This window comes from Sturnus vulgaris, chromosome 10 (genome assembly GCF_052056855.1).
Source record: "Sturnus vulgaris isolate bStuVul1 chromosome 10, bStuVul1.hap1, whole genome shotgun sequence".
Classification (NCBI taxonomy): Eukaryota; Metazoa; Chordata; class Aves; order Passeriformes; family Sturnidae; genus Sturnus; species Sturnus vulgaris.
Window position 1 is genome coordinate 4546728 of NC_142252.1, and position 14861 is coordinate 4561588.

The 14861-nt window shown below is 48.5% G+C and overlaps 1 protein-coding gene across 1 annotated transcript; it reads left to right on the plus strand.

The window, feature by feature from the left end:
- Window positions 1-1021: 1021 nt before the first annotated feature.
- On the plus strand, window positions 1022-14449 carry TF (transferrin). Its single transcript, XM_014870425.2, has 17 exons — window positions 1022-1140; window positions 3096-3259; window positions 3441-3549; window positions 4782-4973; window positions 5144-5279; window positions 5553-5608; window positions 7222-7391; window positions 7512-7698; window positions 8668-8822; window positions 8947-9040; window positions 9685-9714; window positions 10349-10507; window positions 11713-11857; window positions 12990-13054; window positions 13148-13332; window positions 13625-13811; window positions 14211-14449. Exons 1-17 carry the CDS (start codon window positions 1098-1100, stop codon window positions 14249-14251), a joined length of 2118 nt encoding a protein of 705 aa, XP_014725911.1. The 5' UTR covers window positions 1022-1097; the 3' UTR covers window positions 14252-14449.
- Window positions 14450-14861: the final 412 nt, after the last annotated feature.

Consider the following 14861-nt stretch of genomic DNA (forward strand, 5'->3'; position numbering starts at 1 on the left):
CCTGTGCAGGGGATCCAGGATCCTCCAGGAGAGATTCGTGCTCTTGAAAGCAAACCTGGGAGCTGGACCTCTTGGCTGGGCTTCCACCAGCAAACCTGTAGCTTCTGTGGGGTGAACATGGTGAGTGGACCAGCCCTAGCAGTGGTCTAGGGATGCTGTTTGGGCTCAAGGGCTGGCTGATGTGGTCCAGGGAATTCTCAGTTTGTATGCATGTGCCAAAGGCTGAAGCTGGTCCTGTACCTGGCAGCAAAGGTGAGGACATGAAGGCTGGGACAGCATCACAAAGGCTGCCCTTCATAAACCAAGCCATGACCACCGACCCCAGGGAGACAGGCCAGGAGTGAAACAATTAGATGGAGAAGCTTTGCAAGGGAAGTGGGAGGAGGCTGACTGCTCATCTCAGCATTTCTTCCCAGCATCATCCCCAAAATTCACCCAAAGTGCAGGGTGGTGCTTCCTTCTGTCTGCAGGGCGCTTATGGAGCTGTCTGGTCACTGCTGTTGGCTTTTTTGGCCGGATCGTGTGTAAGAATCATTTACTGCCTTTGAAGCCCTCTGCCATTGCCCGGAGCCCGCAAGGGAGCGGGCAGGCACTCGGTGCTGCGAGCCAAGGAGCGAGGGGCGCCTCGGCAACACTTACTGGCAAACACCCAAAGCTCGGCTCTGGATCCAGCAGGGACTTTCTGAGATTAGTTCTGGGCAAGGCAGGGGGTGGGCAGCACAAAGAAAATCATCCCTCCTGCGGTGTTTCAGCCCGCAGGGGAATTCAAATGTCACAACTTGGGAATTTTCCATCTGAAGCCCCTTGTAAAATGCAAAGCGCTTTGTCCCGTTCTCGCTCCTGCCTGCGGAAGGGTTCAGTGCCAAAGTGAAAGGCTTCCTAAAAATGGGCTGATCCAGGGAGGGGGGGCGATTTTGGAGCTATTGAGAAACAAGGAAGGACAAACAGCGTTAGGTCATTGCTTCTGCAAACACAGCCAAGGCTGTTCCTCTATAAAAGGGGCCGAAAGCGGTCCCAGAGCATCACAGACTTGGAGGGGACGGTCTGTGACCAAAGGCTGCTGCACCCCTCCCCCGGCACCCGACCCCTGCTCAAGCATGAAACTCGCACTCTTCACTGCGCTGTCCTTCGGGATAGTGGGTAAGTGTCTGCTGACAGCAGCCTTTGGGGAAGGAAGCCAAAACCTCCGTGGACCCCAGGCTTGCCCCAGGCAAGGCTGCTCTGGGGCTGCGGCGCACGCCGGACCCAGGCAGCTGTTTCGGAAAAGCCGGGACAAGAAGCGGTGCTGGCTTTGGCAGCCGTGGATCTGTCAAGGAGGAGAGGACGGTGTTCTGAGTGTTACCGACGGCAGCCCGTGGGATGCAGGGAGGGTGGCAGCTCCCACGCTTGCCCATGGCCACCTTGCAAGGAGGAGGGATGCTCCGCTCCCAGCGCCACCGAGGAGAATGCCTGGGACAGGCTCCGCACTCCTGCTGTCACGGGGTGAAGGGGACAGTCGTCCCCCAGCCAGCTGGGAGAGGAGCACGGGCTCAGCCAGGGGGGAGAAATCATTGCAAGACCTGCCTGCCAAGCTTGTACATGTCTTCGGTTAAACCTGAGGGCAGTGACAATAAAATAGAGCTTAAATATAGAAAGATGCGGCGTGTTTCCCACTCTGCCCCTGCGCTGCTCTGTCCTGCTGCTGCAGCCGCACTTTGCTCAGGCTCCTGCCTATTTTATACCAAATTTGTGCTGCTTGGAGGGATTCTTTCCTCTTTCTCTGCTCACAGCTCTGGCAGGCAATGGGCAGGTAGCCATGGCAAGGAGACTGCTGGCTGCACCTGGCCTGGGGACTGCTACCAGGACAGGGACATAGGGATCTCCTTCCTGGAGTAGGCAACAGGTCTCCTCTGATCCCCCCTAAGGTGTGGTGGTGATTAATGTCCTCTGGGAAGAAGTACTCCCTGTGCCTCTGGCATGAGGAAGTCCTTTCAGCACCTCTGCTGAATATTAGCATGCAAAAGACGTTTTTTCAATAGTTCTTCTTCTGCTGCACAGAAAGAGACAAGAGGTCACCCAAAAGGTCTGTGACAGTGGCCGGGGCACTCAGGCTGCCATTACCTTCCCAGTGTCACCTGTGCTACTGGGTTGACTCCCTCCACGGGTCCCCACCCAGCCTCTGCCCCAGGCAGGATGCTTGCCAGCATTAGGTTAAGGTGACCATGGCTTTGTGCAGACAACACTTGAAAAATGTACGATGAACTTGAAAAACATATGAAAAAAGAGGTGGTGGCCAGAGGAACTGAGGCTAAAGATTCTCCCTGTGGCCAAATTCAGCACCTCCAGTGGGAGGCTCAGAAGAGAGACTATTTCTGAGATGAAAGAGAAGATGGAAACAACACAGGTTAATCTGGAGGTGTTTGGATGAAATGTGCCATCAGTGGTTTGGAGGGAGCGAGGGGTGCAAGTGGCCTCTTGGTCTGCACAGCCCTGCCTGGAAGGGACAGAGGGAAGGTGAAATGTCAGCACAGGCTGCTTTTACTGGCTCGGGGACTCATGGAAGGACTGTGGTGGTGCTATGGCTTCTCTCGTGGGGTGCAGTGGAGCAGGTGAGACATAGAGACAGTTCAATGTATCAGAGCATTCAGGTGCCAAGGAGGTGAGAGTGCAGTGCACTGCACCCAGCCTGGCCAGGTCAGAGCTGCTCCCCCTCTGGGGTTATTGGCACAGGCACTGCTTCAGTGCTCCAACTGTTCTCTCTGTTTTTGCAAAGTTCAAGCAAAGGCTTGAACTTGATTTCTATTGAAGTGTGTGGATTTGTTCTCCTAATCCTGTGGATGTTGCTGTGAGTCCAGGCTGCTTGAATCACAATAGTCCAGGGACAGGAATGGTTATCCCAGGTGTTCCTGATGGTGCACACATCAGGCAAGAAAGAAAGACAGACAGACAGACAGACAGGCCCTTCCTGCATGGCTTGGGAGATCCTGCACATGGCCATCACCCAAGGCTGTGACCACAGGGAAGCAGTGACCTTGTGCTCACAGGGAACCATTGACCCTGTGCTCACAATGCCTTTCTACCTCTCTGAGACTGTTTATTTCTGGTTCTTTCTACAGCTCTGTGTTTTGCTGCTCCCCAAAAGCCAAGTGTCAGGTGGTGCACAATATCCTCAGCAGAAGAGAAAAAATGCAACAGCCTGAGGGACCACATGCAACAGGAGAACTTTGCTTTCAGCTGCCTGCAGAAAGCATCATACCTCGACTGCATTAAAGCCATTTCGGTGAGTGGGCAGGGAATTCCTCTGCTGGAATGTTTCAGCAGCCTGTTACATCTGGAGATAGTTTCCTTTCAGTCCCTGGTTGCTACCTGTGATTCCCCTGCTATACACAAGGATCCAGGAGAGACTCTGGGAAGTATTTTTCCTGCTCTTTGTTAATTGATGAAATCTCTTTGTTGCTCAGAACAGCGAAGCAGATGCCATTAGCTTGGATGGAGGTCAAGTTTTTGAGGCAGGCCTTGCTCCCTACAAGCTGAAGCCCGTTGCTGCTGAGGTCTATGAACACAGTGAAGGTACATTTCCATGCAATATTTTTATGCCAAGTGATGGGAACAAACTGAGAGTGCAAAGGCCATCCTTTCCATGCAGAGTTCCTACATATTTTGGTTGGGGGTCCAAGATATTGTCCATGGTTTTAAAGTCCCAGAGTAGAAGGTGTGGGGGACAGTTCACCAAAATCTGAATTATCACCCATGGTCACAGGATCCAGTGCCCCATTTCTTGTCATTTGCTGCAGTGAAGGAAGGTCTCTGATCCCATGAGCAGAAATCATGGCATGAAACATGGCACAAAAATTGTGCTGGTCCCAGAGATCTGCTTTCAGTGACCTTGAACTCTGTGGGGGAAACATGGAGCTGGGAGGCACAGATAAGTTCTGTGATTTCCTGTGCAGTCATCAAGAAAAAAAAAATTATTGGAGAGGCAACAGCGTTACTAGTGGTTGGGAAGAACATCCAGTTGAGATCACTGAGGCAAGAAATGCAGGCAATCCCCAGGAAAAAAGGAGAAGCATAAAAAGGGCTCTGCAACAATCCCTTCTGATCAGAGTGAGATCCATGGCTCCATCCCTATTCACTCATTGCACCATCCTTCATCTCTCCCATCTATTTCCTGGGAGCCAAACAGATGCTATTTCCTTGCCACATCCAAAATTCCCAATCTTTTTTTGACCTCTTCCCTGGAGTTCAGCCTCTTTGTACACAATATTCAGATCAAAGCAACACTGCAGAGTCATTCCCAACGTGGTAGATAAGAAAAAGATCTTAAACCTAAAAAGGTCTTCCAAAACTCATTGTATCCATACAATTGTATCCATACAATACATTATCCAAGACATTCTATCCATATGCAGCATGTGACAGACTGGGTGAAATTCTAAAGACTAAATATGGAGTTTCAGTCTCACAAGGTATCCATGGGCAATGGCATTTGAGAAGAGACTTGCCACTGGAGCCTTGCAATAGGATTAGTTGAAGTTCCTTACAAAACTATGGCACCTTGAATGTGATGGCATTTTCAGGTCACTTACTGTAAGTTGTAGGGTGCAGCATTAGTTCAATACGGGCAGCACTAGCTCAATGAAAAGAGAACCCCAAGAAAATGAGAAAACCACAAGTGTTCAACCAAATTCATTGATTGTCTGAAAGTGCAGCACTTTATTCCCTGAAACTGGAGATTTAGCAGGATTTGAAATGTCCCTAAGTCCTCTTTTCTCATTGCTCTGTTCCTTTTTCCTGCACTGCAGGCTCCACCACCAGCTACTACGCCGTGGCTGTTGTAAAGAAAGGAACAGGCTTCTCAATAGATGAGTTGCAGGGCAAGACCTCCTGCCACACGGGGCTGGGCAGGTCTGCTGGCTGGGTCATCCCCATTGGGACACTCATCCACCGTGGGGACATCGAGTGGGACGGCAAGGACTCGGGCTCCATCGAGCAAGGTGAGGTGGGACAGTGACATTGGCAGGGCTGGTGGCACGGTCAAAGGGGTGTTTCCCAATCTTCTGTGGAGGTAGCTGGCAGGGCACTGATATTTGTTGTGGATCCCCTGCCTTCCCAGTCTTCCTAAAAGTGAATTTTGGACCAACTATTGCTTCCTTCTCATCCGCAGCCGTGGCCAATTTCTTCTCTGCCAGTTGTGTTCCCGGTGTCACCAATGAACCCAAACTCTACCGGCAGTGCAAGGGGGATGCCAAGACCAAGATGTCCCGCACAGGACCTTATTCTGGATATTCTGGAGCTTTTCAGTGAGTAAAAGTTATTTTTCCTTTGGGGAAACATCCTAGCCCCGACACATGCAAGTTTTTGTCATACCAAGGAGGGCTGTGTTGGAATCAAGGGTCCTGAGGAGACTGAATTACTTCTCTGCCATTACAATTTCTCTCCTCCCAGCATAACTTTTTTGGGGAAGACCATTGCTCTATGGCTGCAGTTTATGCCAAAAATAATTTGTTGAAATGGGAGACAGGGAGTCACAATGTCTGTTTTCCTAACTTCTCTTCTGTTCCTCCCACCTGCAGCTGTCTGAAAGATGGGAAAGGAGATGTGGCTTTTGTGAAACACACAACTGTTCAAGGTACACCTGCAAGATCCCTCATTTCTCCTCTTCCTGGTCCCACCTCACACTGCCAATCCATCCTGAAATTTGTCTACACTGTGCAGCTTTCATTCCTGTCCAGGTCCAAATGCTTCTTTCATCTCTTGAAAAAAGTTTTGCACATTTTGAACTGACTCATCCTTGTTATTGAGAAATGGGATTATGGTGGATCCCCTTTTTCTTCTCTGAGGTTCTCCTTTGTAGTTGGAAAACCTCCTTGGTGCCATATCTCAGAGCCAGCTGTGATGTGAGCAATTGAGCAGGTCACCCATCCCTCTGGAAGGGATTTTAGAGGGAATTCAGTCCACAGCAAGAGCTCACTATGATGCCCTGAAAGGCTCCCTAGAACAGAGGCTGGACAGAGTTAAAGGAATAAAGCAGGGATTTATTAAAATGCCTTCAAAGGATTCACCTTGGGCAGTGAAAGAGCCCAGCCAAGGCTACAGCCAAGATGGACCCTGGGTCAGGAGTTTTCACATTTTTACAAGTTTTGCTCCATTTCCATATTGGGGTTCATTGTCCAATTCCAGCTCCAGATTCTGCAGTCCCATCCTCCCAGATTCTCTCCTCAATTCCCTGCTCTTTGCACTTTTTGGGCCTGAGGCTGTAGCGGTATCCTTGGTTTTTGGGCTGGAAAAGGATTGTTTTGTGTGACTGAGCTGTGAGGAGAACTTGTAACACTTTATAAGTTCAGAGTTATTTACTAATGCAGTACAGAATCTGGAAAATATGAAAGCTAAACCTTAAGGCATCATTCCCTCCTTTAGAGGCTTGACAAGGCCTCTACCTTGTTGAGTTTCTGGTCTAAATATCTACTAATAATAGGTATTTATTAGTTATTTTATTTATTTATTTATTTATTTATTTATTTATTTATTTATTTATTTATTTATTTATTACTCTGTGGAGACCAAGGATGGCCTGGCACACCCAGGACCTGCAGTGAGCTCAGTAGAGGGTCACCAAGGTGGTCATGGGGCAGGAATAACTGTCCTGCAAGGAAGTGCTCTGTGGGATGGGCTTGATCAGCCTGAGGACCAGACACAAGGGGAATTTTGTTCCCCTTGAGGACAGTGAGGAAGTGTGGGACAGGTTGTCCAGGACAGCTGTGCACTCTCCATCCTTGAAGGGTTTCAAGATCTACCTGGAACATCCTGTTCCATTCCTGCAGGGAACACCCTGCCTTGACCAGGGATCTTCAAAAGTCCCTTCACACTTGAATTCTCCTGTAACTTTGTGATATCAGTCCTGGGCTTTTCTTCAGCCTTGACATTAGTCACCTACTGGCCCTCACAGACCACGTGCAGCTCCTGACCTGCTCAACCCATTTGTATGGGATTTGTGAACCTGTTTGTATCCCTTTGTGTATAAACACTGTTGGGTTAGTTAGGGCAGAGGCTGAGGTGATCTCTCTTCCAAGGGCATTGCCTTCCTATGCCCAAGATAACCCCACTGCAAGGGGCATGCCTGCAACCCGGCTTCTGCAAAGAATTCCCCCTGGAGCTTCAGCAGAAATTAATGAATTACAATTCATTTATTTAATTCTGTCTATTTTCATGGTCTTGCATCTCATGGTTGCTCCCTCCCTTCAGAAAATGCCCCAGCTGAGAAGGATGAGTACGAGCTCCTGTGTCTGGATGGCACCCGCCAGCCCGTGGACAACTACAAGGCTTGTCACTGGGCCAGGGTTCCTGCTCATGCTGTTGTGGCTCGAGATGACAGCAAGGTCAATGACATCTGGAACTTCCTCTCCAAAGCACAGGTATCACCAAGCCCTCCTGTCCTTCCTCTAATATCCCCTCTCCTCTGGTTTTGGTTGCTGTCTCCAGCTTTCCAAGTGCTTTGGTGTGGTTATTCACTGACTGGTTTTCCCCTGTGGCAGGAAAAATATGGTGTGGGCACAACCAGCAGCTTACACCTCTTTGGGCCACCTGGCAAGAAGGACCCAGGCCTCAAAGACCTGCTTTTCAAAGACTCTGCAGTACAGCTGAAGCAAATCCCCTCACTGATGGATTCTCAGCTCTACCTGGGCTATGAGTATTACAGTGCTGTCCAGAGCCTCCAGAAAGGTAGGCAGGACATCAAACACCACTGTCATGTCAGCATGGGCTGTGTGGAAGACTTGGCATTGGCAAACACAGCCAGGCAAAAGGAACATGGCTTTTTACAGGCACAGACTGTATCATCTGCAAAATATTTCCTGTGAAATCACAGAACCTTCACAAACTTCACTTGCATCAACAAAGAAATTCGTTGTAACCAAACCCAAAGCACCACACTGACAAATATGGAAAATCTGCACAGACTCCACAGCAGTTATTCAGCTGGTGGTAGAGATTGGGCATGGTCAAAACTGCTGCTTGGAAAAGCCATTTCTGGGATGTAAAAAGAAGGAACATGCCAGGACACCAGGTTCAGACACTTGAGGGAAACAATGTCCTTGATTTCCATTGAGACTCATCGGGCATTTTCTGATAGCTTTCTGAGAGTCAAACACCCCACAAATGATCTCTGAAATCACTTAGAATTACTTCAGTACAATTGAAAGTACTTAACTTCTGTTAAGTGGCATTTATGAAAGGGGGTGAATGGACTTCACATAACATCAAAGCAGGTAATTCAAGCACTGTTTTACAGAAACATAACTAGGTTGTAACTTTCGAGCTCAGTCTGGTCTTAGCCTCATGGCTGTCTGGGCTGTGAGGAGTGCAGAAATGTGGGACAAATTACAGGCAGCAATTCCAAGTACTGTTATCACAGGGGTGTTTAGTGGTTGTGCTGTTTTAGTAGCAGAAATCTGCCTGAATGGCTCGTGTTATGCAGCAATTCACCTTTCTGACCTGTCAGTTGATTTTTGAGCCTACTTCAGCTCCAGAACCACCTTTTCTATTCTTGCCAGCTCAGGGCTTAATTAACAAGAACTCCTTGCCCTGAGCAACAACAGGTTGGTGTGTACAGGTGGTTTGTGGCTGAGTCCCTGGCAGCCAGGACGTGTCTCTGCAGAGCTCATTCCTGTTTTCCCTGTGCTCCCTTTGCAGATAGCCTGACCCCCAACCGCAGAGTCAGCAAGATCCAGTGGTGTGCCATTGGCAGGGATGAGAAGAAGAAATGTGATGTCTGGAGTGTGATGAGCAATGGAGATGTGGAGTGTGTTGTGGCAGAGGACACCAAGGAATGCATCACAAAGATCATGGTACAGCTTTTTTCCCCTTTTCTTCTCCCTGTGAACTTCTCAGGTGCTTCTTTTGCTATCTGAGCTCTGCAAAGCACTGGCCTGGGGACGTGCAGCGTTTCATTTCTGCACCTTTCCCTTGCAGAAAGGTGAAGCAGATGCCATCAGCTTAGATGGAGGCTTTGTCTACACTGCTGGCATGTGTGGCTTGGTGCCAGTGATGGCAGAGAGCTATGAGGGTAAGCACAGCTCTGTCTCAGGGTCCAGGTGGTGGGGAATGGGCTGGTGCCAAAGTGCCCGTTTCATTCTGGAATTCTACAAAGCAGCTGCAGTGCTGCTTCCTGCAGAAATCACAGAATATCCTGGGTTGGAAAAGACCCACCAGGATCATCAGCCCAATTCATGGCCCTGAACAGAAACCCCAGCAATCCCACCCTGTGCCTGGGAGCATTGTCCAAATGCTCCTGGAACTCTGGCAACCCTGGGGCTGTGCCCATTCCCTGGGGAGCCTGCTCAGTGCCCCAGCACCCTCTGGGGAAAGAAGCTTCTCCTGATATCCAAACTAATACACGGTGCTCTGAGGCAACTCTGCTCACCATTGCACTCCTTGTCTTTCTATGGAAGCAGAAAGCAGGCATGGATAGTCAGGAACTCTTCTTTGTTTTAATTAGGATGCCCTGGTCCTTTAGCACCAGCCTTGGTAAAACGCCTTGTTTTAGCTCAGAGGAGCAGCTGGAGGCTGTGCTTTGTTCTGCTGATGCTCAAGGTGTTAACTGAAATGGTCACTTCTACAACAGAGTTGCTCCAGAAATTAGTGAGCTAGATTCTTCTTTGGATTTGAGATGTCTTTAACTTAACATTTTCTTCTTCTCTCTTCCCACAGATAATCACTGTGAATCAGATGAAGAACCAGGTAATTACTGCCAACAGAGAGACAGAAAACAGTCCAGAGGGATATAAGTAGAAAAGTAGAGATGAGTCATGAGTGGAGAATAAATGGCCAGTTTCCACCCAAAGAGTGTCCAGTGTAGAAATTAGAATTTTAGGAGATAGGTTTAGCAGCTGGAGCTGCAATAAGATCAAGGTGAAGCATTTGGTAGTGGCAGAGATTGGTGTGGTCACACCATAACAGTGTCAGGGCTGTGAACAGAGAAAGAGGGTCTGGGCTGCAGCATTAGGAAATTGTTCTTTCTGAAAATGGAGAGGGGAAGAGGAGGGGAGGGTTTTGTCCTTTGCTAAGGAGAGAATAAGAAATCAGGAGTGGATAAGAAATCCTCACATGTGTCTTGCCTTCTCATAGCCTTCTCATAAAACCCAGGTGTCAGAGCTTTGGAGGGCAGGGAAATCTCAGGGATAATAATTTCCCAGGAGTGTGGTGGAAGTAGATGTATCACATCTACAAACTCTTCCATTGCTGCTGCCTGGCCAAGTATTTACAAGCACAATCTGTGCTGTTCATAGGTCCCCTTTCCCAAGTGAAGCCAGTGCTCTCTCCTAAGGGATCCATGGGTCAGGCCTCAATTCTTCTCTATTTTATCTTCTGAAAGCAACCTACTTTGCTGTGGCTGTTGTGAAGAAGTCTGACAAGGATATCAGCTGGAACAACCTGCAGGGTAAGAAGTCGTGCCACACCGCCGTGGGGAGAACTGCTGGCTGGAATGTCCCCATGGGCCTGATCCACAACAGGACAGGCAACTGCAACTTTGGTGAGTCCAGTTTGGCATCCATTTCTTTGAGCTGGGAATATGCTCACAAAAAATTTTTTGCCATCGTTCATTGGGTTTTCAAAGTTTCTTGTGCCTCAAAAGTTCTGTCCTGGAGGGAGGAAATGGAGAAGACTCTGTTATTTAAGGTTTCACTGAGCAAATTTTTAGGCTTTTGGTGTCTGCTTCAGAGTAACATATGGCACATCAGCTGCTTTGAGGGGCTTTGCTTTCTTTCCACATCTCTCCCCTTCCTTCTGCAGCAGCCCAAGAGGTATTCCCCAAAAGGGAATATGGGCTGCCCCACATGGGCCTAGTGCTTGTGCAGGGTGTGGAGTGGGGATAAAGGATGAAACTCAAAGGGAGGGGGAGGGCTGAGAACAGGGGACAGAGGCTGATCTTCAAGAAACTTAAAGGGTTTGATCTGACTGCCTGAGAATTCACTGGGAGTTATGGTTCAAGAAAAATAATTTGGAAACGTTATCAATGTTATCAGCCAAGACAAAATAAGCTTAAAAGGAAATATCTAACCACATGAAGACACTAGTGTTAGCAAGTTTTATTCTTGGATTTTCTATGCCCCTGCCTTCCTTTCCCAGTGTCCCTTCTACCTCAAGAGCTCTGACACTGCTGCCAAATGCACCTCTGCTGACCCATAAAGGCTGTGGAGGCTTGGGCTGGCACTGTGTGAGCTGGGAATGGTTTGCAGGGAAAACATTCCTCTTTTTATGCTAAGACAGTGCCTATTGCACTTGAGCCTTAAGCCTGCTTCATCACTGAGTCAGAGAGTCAGAGAATCTGGGAATCTGGGAATCACAGAATCAGAGAGTCACAGAATCATGGAATGGTTTGGGTGGAAAGGGACTTTAAAGCCCATCCCATTCCACCCCCTGCCATGGGCAGGGACACCTTCCACTATCCCAGGTTGCTCCAAGCCCTGTCCAACCTGACCTTGGACACTTCCAGGGATCCAGGGGCAACCACAGCTTCTCTGGGCAGCAATAACAATAATTATCAATAATAACAAGACCCAAGTTCCATGGTCAAAGCCGGATGCACAAGATTTGCTGCCCACTAAGTCGTGCTCCTTCCCCCAGCCCGTTTCCTGCTCCCCAGCGAGCGCTGATGCAAACTCAGAGCAAGAAAGTGCTGCTGAAACCAAACCTTCTCAGGGCAGGAAAAGTGAATTTCTCCTCTTCCTCCTCCAGATGAATACTTCAGCCAGGGCTGTGCTCCTGGGTCTCCTCCCACCTCCCGCCTGTGCCAGCTGTGCAAGGGCTCAGGAGGGGTCCCTCCGGAGAACTGCGTCGCCAGCAGCCACGAGCAGTACTATGGATACACCGGAGCTTTAAGGTACGTGCTGGGACACCCAGGCTGCCCCAGTGTCCCGGGGCTGCTCACAGAGGGCAGGTCACAGCTCAAGGACAGCCCCATGTTGACACTTATTTGCTGATTGTCCCGGTTTAGGGCAAATTTAGAGAGAAAACCACTGAATGGGGTTCCCTTTAGGAAACAGATTCAAGCAGTTCCTTTCTCAACTGGTATGGGGAAATATTTCCTCGGAGAGAAGTGGGAAAAAACCTGTTTATTTAACAGGCAAAGCACTCCCCAGCACAAAAATGAACAATACTAAACAGCAAAACCTCTCACCGTTCCAAAGAGATGACAAATCCAGCAGAGTCCCTTCCGTGGGTTGTAGCCTGGCTCTCTCAGGCTGTTCTCAGTCCCTCCAGAGCTGGGAAATGCCTGGTGGGACACAGGTGTGAGCTCCTGGTGCTCTTCTGGGTTTTCAGTCCAGAGCAGGTTCAAACAATTCCAAGCAAAAAGGGGGAAAAAAACCACAGTCCAGGGAGCTTCTCTGCCTCAGCTAGCCAGAAAAATTAACCAAGAGCAAAGGAGAGCTCTCTCCTGCTATCCACTGCAGACAGCACAGTCAGTGTGAAGGATGTGGGGGAGCCAGTGCAGTCTCTGATAACAAATTCTGCACGTCTTCTTTCCCCTTCTTCACTCCTGGAACCAGTCTTAAAGCTGCAGAGCTCAATATTCAACACCAACAGAACAGATGATTGAGGATACAAGCATCACAAAGTCACCCCTACAGTGACCTACTCTTTTTCTCCATTACACCACTGGAAGTACATATCTCTGTAATACTATATATATGCCACATGATTTTTCTTTGCTTCCTGAAAATTGATGTGAAATATCCCCTTTCAGTAAAACTCATGTCCTGGTGCCTCCAGGCAAACCTGGAGAGGCACAAGCTTCCCACAATAGCAGAAGTGCTCCTCTTTCAACATTAATAAGGAGTGTGTTTAAAAAAGACTGTTTTTCAGACATATTTAGAATATTTGTGGCAGGGCTCCTAGATCTGGATGTCCTTGGAGATTAATTGTATATCATAAGACTCAAATCTAAATCAAATCTGTGGGAAAGGGACAGGATTCAAGCACTTACATCACTGGGCTCTTTTCCTACTTCCCAGGTGTCTGGTTGAGAAGGGGGATGTGGCCTTTATCAAGCATTCCATCGTTGAGGAGAACACTGATGGTAAGTGTTCAGGGCTGCCTTCCCCATGATTGCTTAGCTGATGTTGTCCTGTTACACAAGATCTCTGAATCTCCAAACCCATTCTCTTTAAAGGCAAAAATACAGAAAGCTGGGCCAAAAATCTGAGAATGGACCAATTTGAGTTGCTGTGCACTGATGGGCAGCGGGCAAATGTGATGGATTACAGGAGATGCAACCTGGCCAAAGTCCCTACCCACGCTGTGATGGCACGTCCTGAGAAAGCACAACAAGTCCGTGAGATGCTGGAGAGCCAAGAGGTTTGTAGTGCTGAGAGTAGAAGAAATATCGTGGGGTTGATCTGGTTTTCCCCAAGTCAGTGTAAGGTGGAAGCTTTTGCCTCACTGCTATGGGGTGACAGCCTTGGCTTCCCCCTTCATCCATCCCTTCCCAAGTGCTCTTTCTCCTCTGTCCCTTGGCAATACAGGCAGAAGATGCAATCCTAAATTTCTGGAGCCTGGCTTGGGGTTCTCCAGCTGATGGTGAAGAACCAGGAACAAGAAGTAAGCCAGCTTTCTACTTCTCTCCTCTTTGTGCTTTCTTTTTTTTCAGAGGCTGTTTGGAGCAAAAGGAAGCAGGAATAAAGATTTCAACATGTTTGCATATGAATCCAAGGACCTTCTGTTTAAGGACCGGACAAAGTGCCTGATCAAGCTCCGTGATGGAATGTCGTACAAGGAATTCCTTGGAGATAAATACTATGCTTCACTTGCCAGCCTCAACACCTGCAATCCATCAGGTAACTGGAACAGCACCAGAGGAAGTCCTGAATTGCAATTTTTACCTTGCAGGCATGAGCAGTTTCTTCTGGAGCTGTCCATTCAATGCCCTTAAAGGAAGAAAATGCAACTGTTATTTTCTCAAAGTTCCTTGGGTGAACTGAGAACAGACTTAAAATCTGCTGCTCTGGCAGCAATGTGGATAAAAGACTTTTCCTCACCTTTAGAAAATATAGACTTTGAGAAATGGCACAGAGAATCCCCCGTGGACCCATCAGTGTGGGATTTGTGGTTAAAGCTCTTTTTTTGTGGCACACTGTGGATTTTCCATGGTGTGACATTGTTGGCCTGGCTGGGTGTGTGCTGGTGGGATGGAAGTGTTTAAAAACAGGATCTGAACTTCTCCCTGTCCTTTCCAGATCTTCTCCAGGTGTGCACCTTCCTTGAGGACAAGCAGTGAGATGGGAAGGATCCTCGAAGTGGGGGAGAAAACCTCAAGCCATGACTCCTCTCGTGCCCTCAGCACCAAACACTGACCCGCGGGGGGCCTCTGCCTTCACTGCTTTCTCTGCCCTCCCTCATCACTCTGAAAGTAGCTCTTTGACACTTTACAATTCTCTGCTGCCAGCACAGCAAAAAATAAAATCTCAAATCTAAACACGTGTCCTGACATTTTTCCAAATGGTTCTTAAGCCCATTCCTTCCTCAGTGCCTCTTGCCTAGGACAGTGACAGATACCAGCATGGCTGTTGTCACTTACTGCTGCCCCTTAGGGAAATTTCTTGCACCGTTTGCCAAAGCAAAATGGATTTAATATACCCTGGAGCCTAATTAACAGATGCTTTGTACTCTTCTGTGCTTTTGCTTTGCCCAGATTCTCCCATTGTCTCCCCGGCAGGTGATGGTTCTCCAGTGTGGTTGGAACACAGGAAGAGGGGGAGTGTTTGTGTCAGGGAAGCTGAAGAAGGAACAAAAACCACTCCAAAACAAAATAATACAGTGGGAGTAAGATGGGAGGTGTGAACAGAAACTGCTGTGTCTCACCAGGCAGGACTCATTGAGCACATACA